This window comes from Amphiura filiformis, chromosome 20 (genome assembly GCF_039555335.1).
Source record: "Amphiura filiformis chromosome 20, Afil_fr2py, whole genome shotgun sequence".
NCBI lineage: Eukaryota > Metazoa > Echinodermata > Ophiuroidea > Amphilepidida > Amphiuridae > Amphiura > Amphiura filiformis.
Genome location: NC_092647.1, coordinates 42561763 through 42577630, shown reverse-complemented (window position 1 = coordinate 42577630; position 15868 = coordinate 42561763). Strand labels below are relative to the sequence as shown.

Here is a 15868-nt window from a genome sequence, read left to right as displayed (position 1 = left end):
AGACAAATAACTATTTGGTTATTTGTAAAATATCGGGGGATGGAGGGTACTCAGTACCAATGGCCATACATGGATGTGCTGCAAACATGGTTTGCATTTTAGGCCATCTGGTATATTAACAACCGTTTTTCCTTGGCCAATATTGGTATTTTATCAAAATTGTCTACATATTTTACGTAAAATAATCAACTTCTGCCTCACTGAAGCCAAAATTGTTTAAATTTGGCAAAATAGATTGGACAAAAATTGTGACTTTTGTATAGAGTGTAAAAATCATGGAAAATTGGTACATTGATGGGTCTATTTTCGTATTCTCAGTACCATCTCCATACTCAAACCAAACTTGAGTACCCCTGCTATAGACAAAATTACTTTGTCTATATGCATAAGTCACAATAAACTGAAATAAGAAGCATTTGATTTGAAAACAAAACACAAAATAGGTCACAAGTTACCCTGTAGCAGAAATGAAAATAAACGATGGAAAAGTACATTTTGACCCACAAAGATTTGTACCAGAGACTGCTAAATCTCTAAACCAGTACCATCTACTAGTTGAGGTTATGACACCAATGTCCTAATTTGGTGCAGAAGGTCCTAGGTTCAATTCCCAGTAGATAAGAAAAAAATCAACACACACTCTGTTTTACACACAGAATGAAAACCAGAGAACCAGGACTTGACCGCCATCTTGATACAGGCATGGAGCAAAAATTGGGGGTATTCGGTTTCCCTCGGAATGCGCTCGAGGCATTCGTTGTCATGCAAGCGCGACATGGATGAAGGGCGCATTTGAGAGACGCACTTGATGCGACCTGCACGCGAGTACCAAGACGCTTCAGATGAGACGCATAATTGTTTTCGTTCGTCTTCGCGCACCGTCGGCAAGGACCCGAATACCCCCAATTTTCTCCCTATAACTCACGGCGCGATTGTATGTGGCGGTATAGGGAGTCCTGGTTCTCCTTCTCTAATTCTGTGGTTTTACAGGATAAATGCAGTAAGTTAGAGAGTTGGCTGAGTGGACAATCCCTGTTATTAACTACAATCAAGATATTTGACTCGGTGCGAAATCTGCCTGATATCGGCAAATACCAATTTGCTCTACCCGCTCTTTTAATGAGAAATTTTGTTCTTAAAATAATCCCTGCCAACAAAACCTCAAGCAGTTTGTCACATTATAATCTTCAGTTGCCACAAATAGATATATACTACTCTATTATTACACTCTTTGTAATGAAAGAAATAATACATCAGCACTGTATCTAAATCAAACAGCACCAAATTAAAAGAACTCAAGTATATGGAAAAATAAATAAATACATAGTGCTACATAATCATCAAGTCAATCTATTAATTATGTACAAAACAAACTGAAAATCTCTTAAAATAATCAACTTAAGGTCATACATATCATCGGCTGAATAAAAGGGTTGTAAGTGCATGATAATAACAAAAACACTAACCTTCTTGCATGTAGGCCTAATATGATCACTTTATAGACTCTGGACTTTCCAACACAATGGTACACTGCATTTACATTGGTCAAATTGGTGCACTGCCAATGTAATGATGGAACATGTGATTACAAAAGTTGACATCATCTGAACTTGATTGAAGATAACATGTTCACCAATGCCTTGAACATTGGACATTTTTATATCATAACTATAATTTCATAAGTGCAATGTCACAATAAAACCTCAATTCTTCAAAGAACAGGTTAATTCAATTGTAATCAATTATAGTTTACCTTTATAATCAACTTTATAGACATCATTTTTGTGTGTTTTTAACACTGCAATATTCAAGAACATGTTTTACTTGGCCATAGTCTTAAAGCTTATAATAGAACCAAAATTTAAATTGCATGTGTTAGTATTTTATTGTGTTTTACACAGATTTAGTCATTTGACAATTTGGCAATGATGAATTTTACACCGATAGCATTACTATAAAACTTGCAAGGCTTTCATCCTCTACCCTGTTCACCTGACGTTGTTATAACTATCAGCTTGTGACCAATTTTTAAAGAGGACACTAATATACATGTACATTTTTAAAAACACAACCAGTAATTTAATATAATGGAAGACAAAGATAAAAAAGACTAGTTTGCGTGATATGATACAAATGTCGTGATATGAGTTACTGAACGCGGTGGTAAAACCAGGCGCCTTATACAAACATACAAACCATCTCAAAAGTTAGGTCTTTATAGTAGGAAACTTTCTTTCGCGAAGGTACCATGTCAACAATGCCTAGAAAAGTAATTTTTTGCCATTCACTGCTATTCCTTTTCTCCGATCGACAACAGATAAATCGACCTTCCTTTTACGCGCTATTAACCAATCAAGGATCGTAGGGAATTTGATTGACAGTGACGTCAGACGCAAACTAGTCTTTATATCTTTGTCTTTCATTATAGGAAGGGCATTGAAAGTGATGGGCTCAAAGGAGAAATTGTCATTCACATTTTCATTCACTCACTGCTAAAGCAATTTGATGTGGTCACAATATTACACAAATGCACACAAACAATACGACCCACTAAAAGCACATTTGTATTCTTGAGATAGTGCACAACACTATACAGCAATGGTAAAAAGCAAAACATTTTTTGATAAATAAATGCAACACAAATTACACCAAAGTATGTACAGAAATCTACCTCTAACCCTGTTTTCCCAGACACCAATATTATTGAAATATATGTACACTGATGTCTGTAAATAGATTCATCAGGTTTGAAGAAAATCAATTTACAATGTTCATATTTCAAAAGAAAATGGGCTGGTTTGAAAAAGAACTACACTCATCCAACTAGAATACAGTCTGAAGGCAAACTTAGCAAATCTGCGATAGCGGACCATTCAGTCCAACAAAATCACCTCATCGATTGGCAAGAGTCTAGAATTCTAAGCAAGGAATGTGATGTTAGATCACGAAGAATTACGGAAGTCATGAACAGAGATGAGGGGGCCCATTTTTTAATCTATGACCCCATCATCACCACGAGTACTGCGCCCTTTACAGGCTGAAGTTTGTTGTGGAAGGTGTTGGGACATAGTTCAACACTCTGAGGAAGAATGTCGACCATGACCATAGACTGTAAAAAGAAATTACAGTCTATGCCATGACATTCAAAACTGTTAGGTTAGTGAAGAAATCTGCTTGGTTTTGAAAAATGAACATTGTAAACAAACGTATGTACACTGGCTTATCATCTGTATTATTGCACCCATTCAGATGTAAGCCCATCCCTTGATGGGAGTACCAAAATGGGATGTGGGCTTACACCAGGGGATAAGCTGGTATGCGTTATGAGAGATGACTGATCCAACCAACTCATACAGTTGACCATCCCAAATTAATATCAGGCATCTTGGCTACCACAACAGCTGAAGTTCATTTGGAAACATCGCTATCATAATAACATCTCCATTGTCAAGCGTATGTTTACCTCTAATTCCACTACAGATCACCTTGCTCATGGTCCTTTGCTAGTATCGATGGACATGAGTGTGTCATTCAAAAATATTATTATTTGAGCCAAAATAACTACTGTAGCTATTTTGAATCGAAATGACAAAAGTCATTTCAATTAATGTGTCAAGTGTTGTGACATATGCGTATTCATACTTCACTAACATTAGCGACCGTCTGCCTGTTGCATAGCGTGATTGGTATACTTTTTGTCAAGTTGTGCGTAGTTTTCAACATCATATGCGTATGGAATGCTTGTGGATGCACTCTTTGCTTGCAAATTGAACTTGTTGTGTCCGAGAATTACATTAAGCAACAGTACATGGGTTAGTAATTTTAATTCATTTGTTGCTCATGAGTTGGATGAGGTAAACAATACAGTGCTAATCATTAAGCACCTATATTTAATTTATGCTTAGCTTCTTCTAATAAACTACTTTCACAAAGACTTGCTACATGCAATGTTGAAATTTAGCTGACGATATGGTTAATTTCATACCAATAATGGAATTACCTGATAACCATGGCAACATAGAAAATGCTTTTATCCTGAGTCTGTCATATCATATGTAGATACACCAGGCACAAAAAGAAACTCGTCAGTTATATTCATCCTTGCTGTTCAATAACTTGATAATTTTGGATTATTCTGAAATATACATTTTGTTAATTGGACTTTTCTTTCTCATTCGACACCCTGTTCGTGAACATTGAGTAAGAATTGACCAAGATATACGTCTCCAAACTCTCAAACCTCAAAATGAAAAGTTGCAATTTTAACGATTCAATTGTGCCTGTTACACTGTGTGCTTTATTGATTGGACCGTGGTGCTTGTGTCCAATACAACGATGCGTTCCCATTGAAAATGCAACTTTTGATTTTGGGGTTTGAGGCTTTGGAGGCGCATATCTTGGTCAATTCTTGTTCGTTTTTCACGAACAGGGTGTCAAAATGAGAAAGCAAAGTCCAATTTTAACAAAATGTATATTTCAGAATATTCCAAAATTATCTAGTTATTGAACAGCAAGGATGAATATAACTGACGAGTTTCTTTTTGTGCCTGGTGTAGGTGATTAACAAGGGTAACATTTGATCTTGATTGGTTTTTCTTGATTTCTGTGTGAAAAAATACAACTTAACCAGTTGATTAAGTACTTGTAAATTAAGTATAACCATGTCCCTTTTATAAAATAGAAAAATTTCAGCCCGATACAAACATGTGATATGCAAACTACACTAACAATACAAAATTTGCATTATGAGCTTTATATGAAAATATCTTGATATCAATTTCATCAGCCTCTAGTTATTATTATTACTGCGTACAAAAAATAGGAGTGCACTACAAATTTTGTCCACTACAGCTTAAGGTGTCATTTGATTGGCAAGATATCAATTAAAAACAATTATCAGTGCTAAATACAACTTATCTCCTTGTTAGATGGTATCATATCAGGTGATCTAAACAATAAACAAGACAAAAAATACAAACATGAAACCGTCCATTCTGCATAAGTGGTGGTAACTGGGTCTGACATATTATGAATCACTGCTATCTGTGCTTAAAAGCAAGACATTTAACCACTGCGGATGGACTTACATTGAGGTGATTTTAATCCTACAAAGTGTTGTGAAATAAAGCAATGTTACTATTTCTGTTGGTCTGTGCCACATCACTTCCGGTTGATGATGCGCTTCACAGTTGAGTGAAAACAAGTCCTCAATTTGATTTATTTTTGATGATTGCAGTCATTGCTTTTGTGTACATGGCGATCACAAATAGTCAGTGGAATCAAACAAGTTTCTAAGTCTGCAGAGTGGAAGTTACTTACTTGATTTACCATAAAATATAATGAGAAACTTAAAATTAAAGTCCATGGCTGAGTGTTTTTTTTTAAATTGAATTTTGAGTGAACAACATCGCATATAGCCTCCTTCGCAGCCGATTTGTGTTGTTCATAACAAACCGTGATCCACATGAAGTTTGGGCCCTAGACTCAAGAATGCCCAGATGTTGCTTTTTTTTGTTTCAAAATTCACCTGAATTGATGTCATCTTAAGGAAATAACTTGTATGAATACATCATATTATCCATTATCCCAAAGGCTGACATTATCATATGAACTACATTGTAAAAACAGTTAGTTCAGCAATGTCAGCCTTGTAGAATGGCTCTTCAGTCATATGCAAGGAGATTGAATTTCTGTTTAAAATTAGTAAAATAAAGGAAAGTATGAAACATTTAGTGCATCATATTTACAAGGGCAAGAATACTTGTTCATGGTATAATTTGTTAATGTTGACGATTTCCATCAACTTGAAAATTTTGTTCAATCATGAATTCAAGGTGATTTAAGTATCTTAAACACTCATAATTCAATCTGGTTTCATAAAATAAAAGTTTTTCACTTCACACCAAGATTAATGACATGTACATTTGAGATGAAAATAAGAAAGAATGGCAAAATTGCACGAAACATTATTATGTTAAAATAATGAGGTTACATGATTGTAATGAATTGAAATAAATAGCAACTTTGGACACGATAGCTCTTTGGATTTAATACATACCAGGACTAGAAAATAAAATGAAATCAATCACCAAAAAGACAAACTTTTACATAACCAAACTTCCTTCGTGGGGGTTCAAGGTATGTCCAAACAGCACAAAATGCATCACAAAACTGCACCGGGTACATAAATAGGTTTTGGTACTTAATATAAAAATTAGGCTATTTCAGTTGAAATCCATATTTAAGACATGACCTTAATCTCCCACAGAAGAGGTGTAGATTTCAACTGGAGTCAGTAATTCAGGTAACTCCATTTGAAATCTACACCCCCTGTGTGGGGGATAAAGGTCATGTCTTCCATAGTGCTGTATGAATTTCAAATGGAATAGCCCATAATAGGTCCCTTTGTACTTATTATTACTGACCACTTGTCGTCACCATTTTACACAGAATACAGCAAAATTATGATTCATCATAATTCCATGAACATTTGATGATGAGAATGTACACAATTTACAGATCCCACTTCATTGCATGTTACAAAATTGAAATACACTCATATAACGGTAAAAGGTACCTTTCCTGATATAGAATTGCTGAATTTTATTCCTTTAATGAGGTACATGCTCAAGAAAGAATTTAAAACCTGAACAAGTTGATTTGACTATATAATTAATCCAAGTTAGTGCAGGGCATCCCTATGTAGGGTCTAGACCTATGTCAATCAAGCATATATGTTGTACTTCAACAGTTACTCATACTGCTTATGTAGGATTTCCCTCAAGGTGAACGTCCTTTTTAGCACCTGAACAGGAACATTTAATACTGCATGGAACTGACCAGACTTTGAGGGAGCAAAGCTTCCAAACCATGTATAGTCCGTTTCTTCTCAAGCTGAGAGTAACACCATGTTGGATTTCACAGAGGCAGACTCTAATTGGTGCGTTTACGTGATTGCTTTGCCAACATAAGGACAACTCGCCTTTCTACACCTGCTGGGAATGAAAAGGGCTCAAAAGCTATAGAATTCATCACCCGAGCTTGCGAATTTGAGCCCTTTTCCTTCCCAGCATGCATCACTTTTGCCTATTGATCGCTATCAGCAATATACTTTATAGGTGTGTATTTTGCTGGCAGAGCATCAAATTGTGCACACCACCCTAATCCTGCGCACAAGGGCAGTGTATACAGACGCATACGAGAGTGTACAAGGGCGGTGTCTCAGTGTGCTTATAATTGAAGACGGAATTAAATAGACTAGTTTGCATATGACGTCCTGTCAACCAGACCAAAAATGTCACAGCAAAATTCAACATGGCGTTACTTTGGACAAGACAGACTACAGTACAAAAACAAAACAAATTTGTACACTTAATACTACTGTTCTGAGTCTGACAGAACTCTCCTCCTGCAGGAAAAGTTTCAAAGTACTCCTGCATAGTCATTCTTACTGCTGCTGTAAACCAATTCTTGCAAGAGATTTCACCAAGCTAAGAGGATGCAGATCAATAAGCCTCCAAACAGGTGGTTCTGTATCTTACAACTACTGCAGGACAATTCCACTGGGTGAAATTCAATCAAGAGTATCCCTGTATATTTCATTGGTATCAAGGCTATGAAGGTACAGAATACAGCATTTTGATTACTTTCAACTAAACCGCTGCAGCATGTCTATTTATTTGACCATGATGATATGTTGTCACCCTGGTCCCCTTTCAGTGTGTACCTGTAAACATGAAAACACAAACAATAAAATGGGGATGTTACAAGTGAAATCTAGCCAAAATTACCAATAATATCCAGCCTTAATAAGGCCACAAGCATGCACCCTATACAAGCTGGCTTTAAATTAACACCCTACTTTAAAGATTCCATAGAAATTTTGAAAATAATATAGCAAGTAGTAGGCTTACATACTTTTCTTGTTACTTTCTTTACATTTGACCATGGAGGTATATAAATAAATGGAGAATGATCGCCAGAATTCTAATCTCCTAAGTGGAGATTATCCGTTACCTCTATTCAATGAGTCACCAAACTTGAATTGACCAGCCACTTCAGCCAAGCTATTGATCTCCACGATGGTTATGAGCCTCTACCATGGTTCATTGATTGTCACTCCCAAAATTTCCTCATAGGAATTGACCCTACATTGACCCGTACCAGAAGCCTTGTAAAAGAGACTGTATAATCACGTCAGCTAGTCAATCAGCTAGTTCAAAGTCACCAGTTTTGATAGCTTATAGTTTCAATGTATGATCGTGCGAAAACCGAAGAAATTCGGATGTTCTGTTCTCAAGTTATGAAACTGTTTTCTACACTAGTTGTGCCGTAACTTGACAAATATACTTAGTTTTCATGTTCATATATTAAGCTTTTAAGGGGTCTGAGGGAGTTCAAATATAGTGCAAATGAAAGCAAAACGTTTTTACCTTCCGATTGTGAAAAAATTATGTTGGGCCAATTTGGGCCATTTGAGTTCTGAAAGCGAGCAAAATTTACGGAAGTACTTGAATTCAAGCAAAAGTGATGATCAGACAATCTTTTCTAGAGAGAAATTGATATACTGGAATGTATAGGCCCTATACATACTTTGTTTAAACAGTTTCTCATAGTTTAGTGTATGATAACCGTGATTTTGGTTGAAGCTTGGTCAAATTGATTGAGTGCCATGACGGATATGTCATGTTATTGTTTTAAACTTTTAATTCTGTATTGTCATGAAATCATTATAGGCCGCCTAAATCATCATCATTAAACTTCTCATTGTATAATAAATAATTATCAGTATTTAGGCCTAAATGATTATTAATATTATTAGGAGGCTATCATTTTCTTTGGAGGAGGGGTTCCAAATATACGAGGGGTCATAACTTTTTGGGAAAAAAAAGTCATAATTCAATTTTTCATGACCAAAATGTAGGGAGGCACAAGATGACAACAGATAAGGTGTTTCTTTTTCAAAAGACTGATTTCTTGATCCAATTTAAGCACTCAATTTTTGGCGAAAATGAGATTTTGATAGGCCTATCAAAATTTTATGAAACATGAGCACTTTCCAATAAGTATAAACTTCATTTTACCCCATTGAAATCAATGGCCAGTGAAACAGACTTCACAATGTAATCAGCTTAGCATAATCAATATAAACCTGAAATTGCCTATTCAACAATAATTGGTCATAACCAACGTAGTACAAAAGAGGCTTGGCTGGATCATTCTCCATTTATTTATATACCTCCATGATTTGACTAAGGTATATTTGCCAATTGAAAAAAATGAATAACACTTTTGCATCTGAACTCTTTATTTAATCAAAAAATTCTGAAGTCTGAATTTGATGAATCCTAGGATGTTCTGCAATTCTAGTCAGGCAAATCACTAAATGGCACTTTCTGTAATTGGCTATAGAATAATGGTAACAAAAGTTAATCATTTCTTACAATTTTGAGAATAATGCAAATAATGAAAAGGTATTTTTTTTACAATTCCACAAATTACAGTTGAAACACATTTTTGCAATCAAATCTTTACCCATGACATCACTCGCAACAGTTGTATTTTATTGCATAAGCTAGAGAGTCAAAAGTAAATGGGTGATATAGAGGGTATGCAATACGACGTCAATCATGACAGAGTCATCCTCATTTAAATTAAATTCTGTCCTCCATAAGGTACCGCAGGGCGATTCGCATGATAATACAATAAAACAGGTGATAGGTATGAATGGTTGTGGAATTGATCTAGAGACCTGCCCATCTGTCTTCTTAAGCAATCTTAGAACTGTCCTCCAACATGGCTGCCATATAAATTGTGTTACTGTTCCGGTTGGTTTATTGCATACACTCTATACAACAAGATTGCAAATATTTCTTACCATTCTGTAGTAGCTTTAGTGAGATCCAAAGTGTCCATACTAATCTCACATTGTCCCAGTAGTTTTGAAGACAATGACAAGAAGGAACTGGATGAATTCTTGACTGCTAGGGACAGTGAGCGTTGCTCTATTTCCTCTGCACTGCATACAAACTCAAACCTGATGGGACAATAACATACATCAATAGATTTAGTGATATCCATGGCACTGAGACTGTTTGGATGAAAACAAGTGGTTTCCTCCCTTGATAATTTATGGCAAGAGCATGAACTGGGTGGGAGGACTTAGTACAAATAACCATAATGGGATATGCCACCAACACATGCATTTTCGGCCCTTTGGCATATCAATGACCCCCTTTCTACAGGCTAAATTTTGGTATATGGATGGGTCGTTGTTTCAAAATGTTCTCCACTTTTTCTGAAAATTTTACCTCAAATTTAGCCAAAATTTTCAAAATTTACCAAACATGTGTAGAAAAGTTGTAAAAACTCTGCCAATTTGTGTTAAATTTGGTCAAAATTTTACTTTTGGTATATCAATTAGTCCAAATTTCTTGAAAAATTAGTATAGTGATGGGTCTACTCTTAGATTCTCACGGTACCTCCCAACACAAACCAAACTTGAGTACTCAAGCAGGGCATGAACAATGTGTAGATAACCCGACACAGAACAATACTAGATTACAACTCATACTATATATTCAAAAGTTCATCGCCTGATGAAGTGAGTATACATTGGACATAAAGTAGATTAATCCCATCTTGATGAAGACCCGATTTATATTCATAATATTCATGAATATGCAGGTAAGTTTAGCTCAAATATATACAGCACTGGTACTCATCATGCCTTATCAACTAACAACTTTGAAACACAATCAATTTTGTACAGGTTTTGTTTAGGATTTATAGGACCAAATTATTTGGACATCCAGATAAATCCTGCTCTCACATCCCATTATCCCTCCTTCCATTGCATTCAGTACTATTGCATTAAGTTTATGTGTGAATATGGATGGGCATTATAGGGCTAAAAAGCCTTCCTTTTGCAGTGCCCAACTCTACAGGTATACAGGTATAGTACATGACTGATATTCCTTTCCGCAGCTATCTAACCATACATTCATCCATCTACTATACTCATAAATCCATCCAAACTAAAACAACAGCCCAACAAAAGATTATTCTGGAATGCTAAAAGCTAGCAACAATTGCTAACAAAGACATAAATATGCCTCACTTACGTTTCATCAAATGTAGGACTGCATGTTTTCTTGAATTCTTTTGTTTTACGTCTTCCAGATTTGGATTTATCAGGTTTGAGATAAAGTCTGACGTAGGGATCTGGAGGATCACCGTCTTCTTCCTTTAACAATTCCCTGAAAAAAAAATCGAAATAAAATATGAGTTACTTTGTTTTCATAACACAAGATGATAGTGAAGATGAAGACAGGCAAAGACAAAGATGAAGGTCGAAATCTTAACAAGGACCAAAGATAAGAAAGAAAATGAAGAGGAGAAAGAAGAACCAAAAAACATGATATATATGAAGTTAAGTATAAAAAATGATTACTATTTAAAAGTGCTTCACCAGATTCAGACACTGTGCTTTCTACCTCACCTTCAGGCCCATCACCCAAACTTCTTATACTAAGGTTTGAGTTCAATTGCACCACCAATTTGGATTCTAGAATCACAAAGTTCTATGTATCATATAGAACGGTACACACCTTCCAGGGTGGTAACCATCAAACTACCATGTTTTTGTTCATACTGCCTAAACCAAACATATTCCAGACCTAAAATATAAGCTTTCACCTGATACCAAAATCTGTTTTTGATGGGGTAAGGTGGAGGGGTGAAGCTGTCAATCTAGTCAAGCGCCTTTAACTACACGTTGAAAGAAAAGTTTTGAACAAAGGTTAAAAGCATATACTAACACTCTAGTAAAATTTAAAATGTATACCCTTAGTGAATAAAATACACAAACTTACTCTGCTTTGTGGATGACAACAATGAGTCTATTCCTGGGTGAACTGTACCTGATAGTCAGCTGAATCTTACCAAACACTAAGTCCTGCTCCCTATATAAAGTAAGCACAGCAATACAAGAGAAGTTAATCATTTATTTCTAGACTTTGTTTCACCTCAAATTTGGTGATGACATAGGTGTGTATTTTGCTGTCACAGCATCAAATTGTGTACGCTACGCTATAATATTTTGCAGTAAACCTTTGACGAGTGCGTGCTACTATGATGTTGCAGTGTAGAGCAAACAACGCGTACAGTGCAAACTTCATTCATAAATTTCAACTCGGCAAAAGAAGATCGCCTCATCAGTCAGTCGTGAGCACGGTCGCTAATGAGCTGAATCGGCCAGTTGTGAAATGAGGATCTCGAAGAATCTCATGGTTTCTCGCTCGCAATCCGTGTACAATAATTTAGACACAAACACGCTGAGCACTGACTGACCTGAAAGATAAGGTATATACTGGCATCCGTTTTCTAAAAACATTTCAAAATTGCTTCCAAATTGCTAAGGAGGCATGTACATTTAATTCTGTGATAAAAAACGAGACCAAGTTTGCTTTATTTTTGTTGTTTTTGATCATTTAAATGACACTAACTTTTTGTTGAATTTTTCCAAATTGAAAACCTTAGGCGACATTCGTCTACCTCCCCTCCGATTTACTTAATCATGAACTTTTTTTTTTCATTTTTCACGTAGTTCACATAATTCCGCTTCGTTTGGTATATTTATAGGTATGTGTTATTTAGATTAAGTGTCTAAATTGTTCTTCAAAAATGATGGAAAAATGCTAATTTTACCGAATTCTTGTGGTATTTTTAAATCACCTATCAATCAACATTCGGTTGTCACGCTTAACGCAAATACCGCGCCAAGGCGCAAGAGTTAACTTTATGTGGCGCTTTCGCGCTATGCAAGTGATGTGCAGTGTGATACGCGTTTCAGTTCGCCACAGCATAAATAAGTAAACAAAAAGTTAAAAAAACCCTGAATATTTTCAAAGCTCATTTCATCTTCGCCGATAACTGTCTACCTCCCGGGTGATTTACGTCAATTTGTACAACATTTTCGTGGCATTTGTGTACAAAACCGTTTTATCTTTCATATTTGTGATTTTTACAATTATGTTATTTAAATTACAAATACAAAATTAAGTTTAAGTATGATGTTTTTTTCCCCCAACTTTTTACTGAAATTGTTTAGTTCAAAACACACGTTTATTTTTCATCTAAATAATTTTTGATTTCCTTCTTTTTTTGTGACATGCAAGTTCACTAGTTTGGAATGCTAATTTGAGAGAGTGATAATTTTTTGTGTTAAAATAAAGAAATTAGAGCTCTTCAAACAGGGAAATGTCATGGGCCGATTGTTCTCGAACCTCATTTTACCTTCCCAAAAAAGTGTCTACCTCCTGGTCGATTTACGCCAATTAAACGGATTTTTCGAGGTATTTGTATTCAAAACCTTTGTATCGGACAAATTTTTGAATTATACGAAGGTGTTATGTCAATAACCGCAGAAAAATGGAATTTAATACTGTGTTTTTCCGACTTTTGTACTGAAATGTGCTAGTTCAAAACACACACTATTTATTCATCCAAATAAACTTGGATCTACTTCTTTTTTTTTTTTTTGCAAGTTCATTGGGTTGGCATGATAATTTGAAAGTTTCGTAATTTTTCGTGTTAAAACAAAGAAATGAGAGCTCTTCAAACAGGGGAATGTCATGAGCTAATTAGTATGCATAATTGGCCACGGAGCATTACGCGCACTGGTTGTTATGCATATTTACTTTCACACAGAGCAGCGTTTGAGCGTGCTCACGACTGACTGTCATCAGCCGATCAGAGACAAGTGCGTTCAATGCAGTAAATACGCGATGTATGCTTAAAATATGCTCTCATCAAAGGTTTACTGCAAAATAATTATTATAATCCTGCTGAGTGTATATACATGCATACAAGGGCGGTGTATACAGATGCATACAAGAGCGTCCAAGGGCGGTGTCTCAGTGTGCCCAGGCACATCTGCATTAAAGCATTGACGCCTTTTGCTTGAAGCGTTAAGATACTTATTATGCACAGTATATTTACAGGTGCAAGTTCAATTGGTGCAAGAAAAAACACGGTCTTCATAATTATCTCTGATGGCTCCCTTAAACTGCTCCACAGTGGGAGGTTCAATGATCATAGATGTACAATAGCACTAATGAAACAATGCCTTTGTTCTTATTGGTTCAAGTAAGCTGATAATAGTTCATTCCCCTCTGTACTTACAAACTCCTCTGCTACACTAACAAAATAATGTGAACGAATTATATTTGGACTTGGACAATATTACACATAAAAAGAATATAAGACATACAGACTGCAACTTGCTTATATGTATTCAATTAACTTGGACACAGCATTTTTTTTTTATGTGAAACCACATTTCTTTAAAAAGTCATGAAAGGAAAATGCTTACATCCTGGGTACTAAATTCAGAATGTCAAATGAATGACCATAGCATGATGTGGAAGTGAATCCAACTCACTCCCTGATTGGTTGGTATTTCCGATAACATCTTTTGATTGGTTTGATTAGTATTTGCACCCCAGCCCAACTTTTTGATTTTGATATCTATAATGTGGTTCACCTCAAGTTTGGTAGTGACGTCAATGCTTTTTCGCGGTTGCATTGCTGGCGTGCAAACAAACTACCCTCGTACGCTCTGCACGTTTAACTTTAAGCGGGCTTTTCACATCGAAATAAGCACCTATGTGACTACCGAACTTGAGGCGAACCACAGTATAGGTATTCAACTTTACGAATCTTTAGCTAAAAACCTGTTAGTTCTAGTGATATGAAAAGACTTTCCTTTCAAATCACTTTCAATTAACAATAAAGCTTTGTTCTAAGTTTATTGAACACATAATAAAAGCACTTTAAATATGGCATGGTTGATCAACTAAAGAATATTTACAAAAGAAAACAATTTCATAAATGACAAAAGAAAGCAACTTAGGTACATTGATTGACGATCATTGGATTGTACTACTGATATAATCTTTGGCAGATTACCTTATATAAATTAAGCATACTATTAATCGTCCAGCGCATATTATTTTGCACAAGGTCTAATGCACATGCTTCACATTGCATGCAAATACGCGATGGTTAACACTTAAAAGGAACCTTACAAAAGATTATAATACACATTCTACACATTGTTGACATTAAGTATCATAAAATAACAAAATATGGAACAAAACAATAATATGCAAATAATGCAAAATCAAAATATTTGCCTCGTTATAATTAGCCATATATGGTTAAATCAGGAGTTTCAATTATATTTACTTGTGGGCCATGGAAGGCCAAATTCATTTGATCTGTGTTTGAGGGCCAAAGTTTTTCTATATTTTCTCTACACTTTGAGCTGTTTAAGTGTCAACCACAATTGTTTCGCAGGCCAAATATGGCCAGCATACTGAGAACCCCTAGGTTAAATATTCAAGTGCAACATAACAATCATGCACTTCTTATAGAAATAAACAACATTAAACCTAGCAAATTTGTGCCTTTACCTACCACTGCAATAGATTTAATAATACAAAAGATTTGTTATGTGCATAAACTAGAGATTCCATTTATGTTCAGACTTTTAGGCACTTCATAGCATAGTTACAAGTAAGCAACAACTGCATGCAAAACAAAAGCTAAAAACAAATGCACACTCCACCTCAGCAAATGAAACAAAATCAAAATCTGTGCTGTGTAGACTTGCATGCTTATGGTGCATAAATATTGCTGATTATCCAAATGAGAATTTTTTTTAATATTCCTATAGCTATTTAACTGGACTTGCTTGTTTTGCAGGGTATGAGGGCTCAATTTTTGACATTGGATAATGATTGATAATCTACAGTGTATAATCTCAATGTATAAATTGATATAATATATATAAAAATTTCAATGA

The 15868-nt window shown here is 35.4% G+C and overlaps 1 protein-coding gene across 3 annotated transcripts in view; it reads right to left on the bottom strand.

Annotated features, from left to right (window-relative positions):
• Nucleotides 1-4848: 4848 nt before the first annotated feature.
• LOC140143123 (extended synaptotagmin-2-like) overlaps nucleotides 4849-15868 on the bottom strand; it is a 55962-nt gene continuing 44942 nt past the window's right edge. For all 3 annotated transcript variants that reach the window (XM_072165175.1, XM_072165177.1, XM_072165176.1), the window contains 4 exons: nucleotides 11874-11963; nucleotides 11124-11258; nucleotides 9878-10036; nucleotides 4849-7726 (listed from right to left, as the gene is read on the bottom strand). In XM_072165175.1, the coding sequence (XP_072021276.1) occupies nucleotides 7672-7726; nucleotides 9878-10036; nucleotides 11124-11258; nucleotides 11874-11963 (439 nt within the window). In that variant the 3' untranslated portion in view covers nucleotides 4849-7671. The remainder of the gene's footprint in view (nucleotides 7727-9877; nucleotides 10037-11123; nucleotides 11259-11873; nucleotides 11964-15868) is intronic.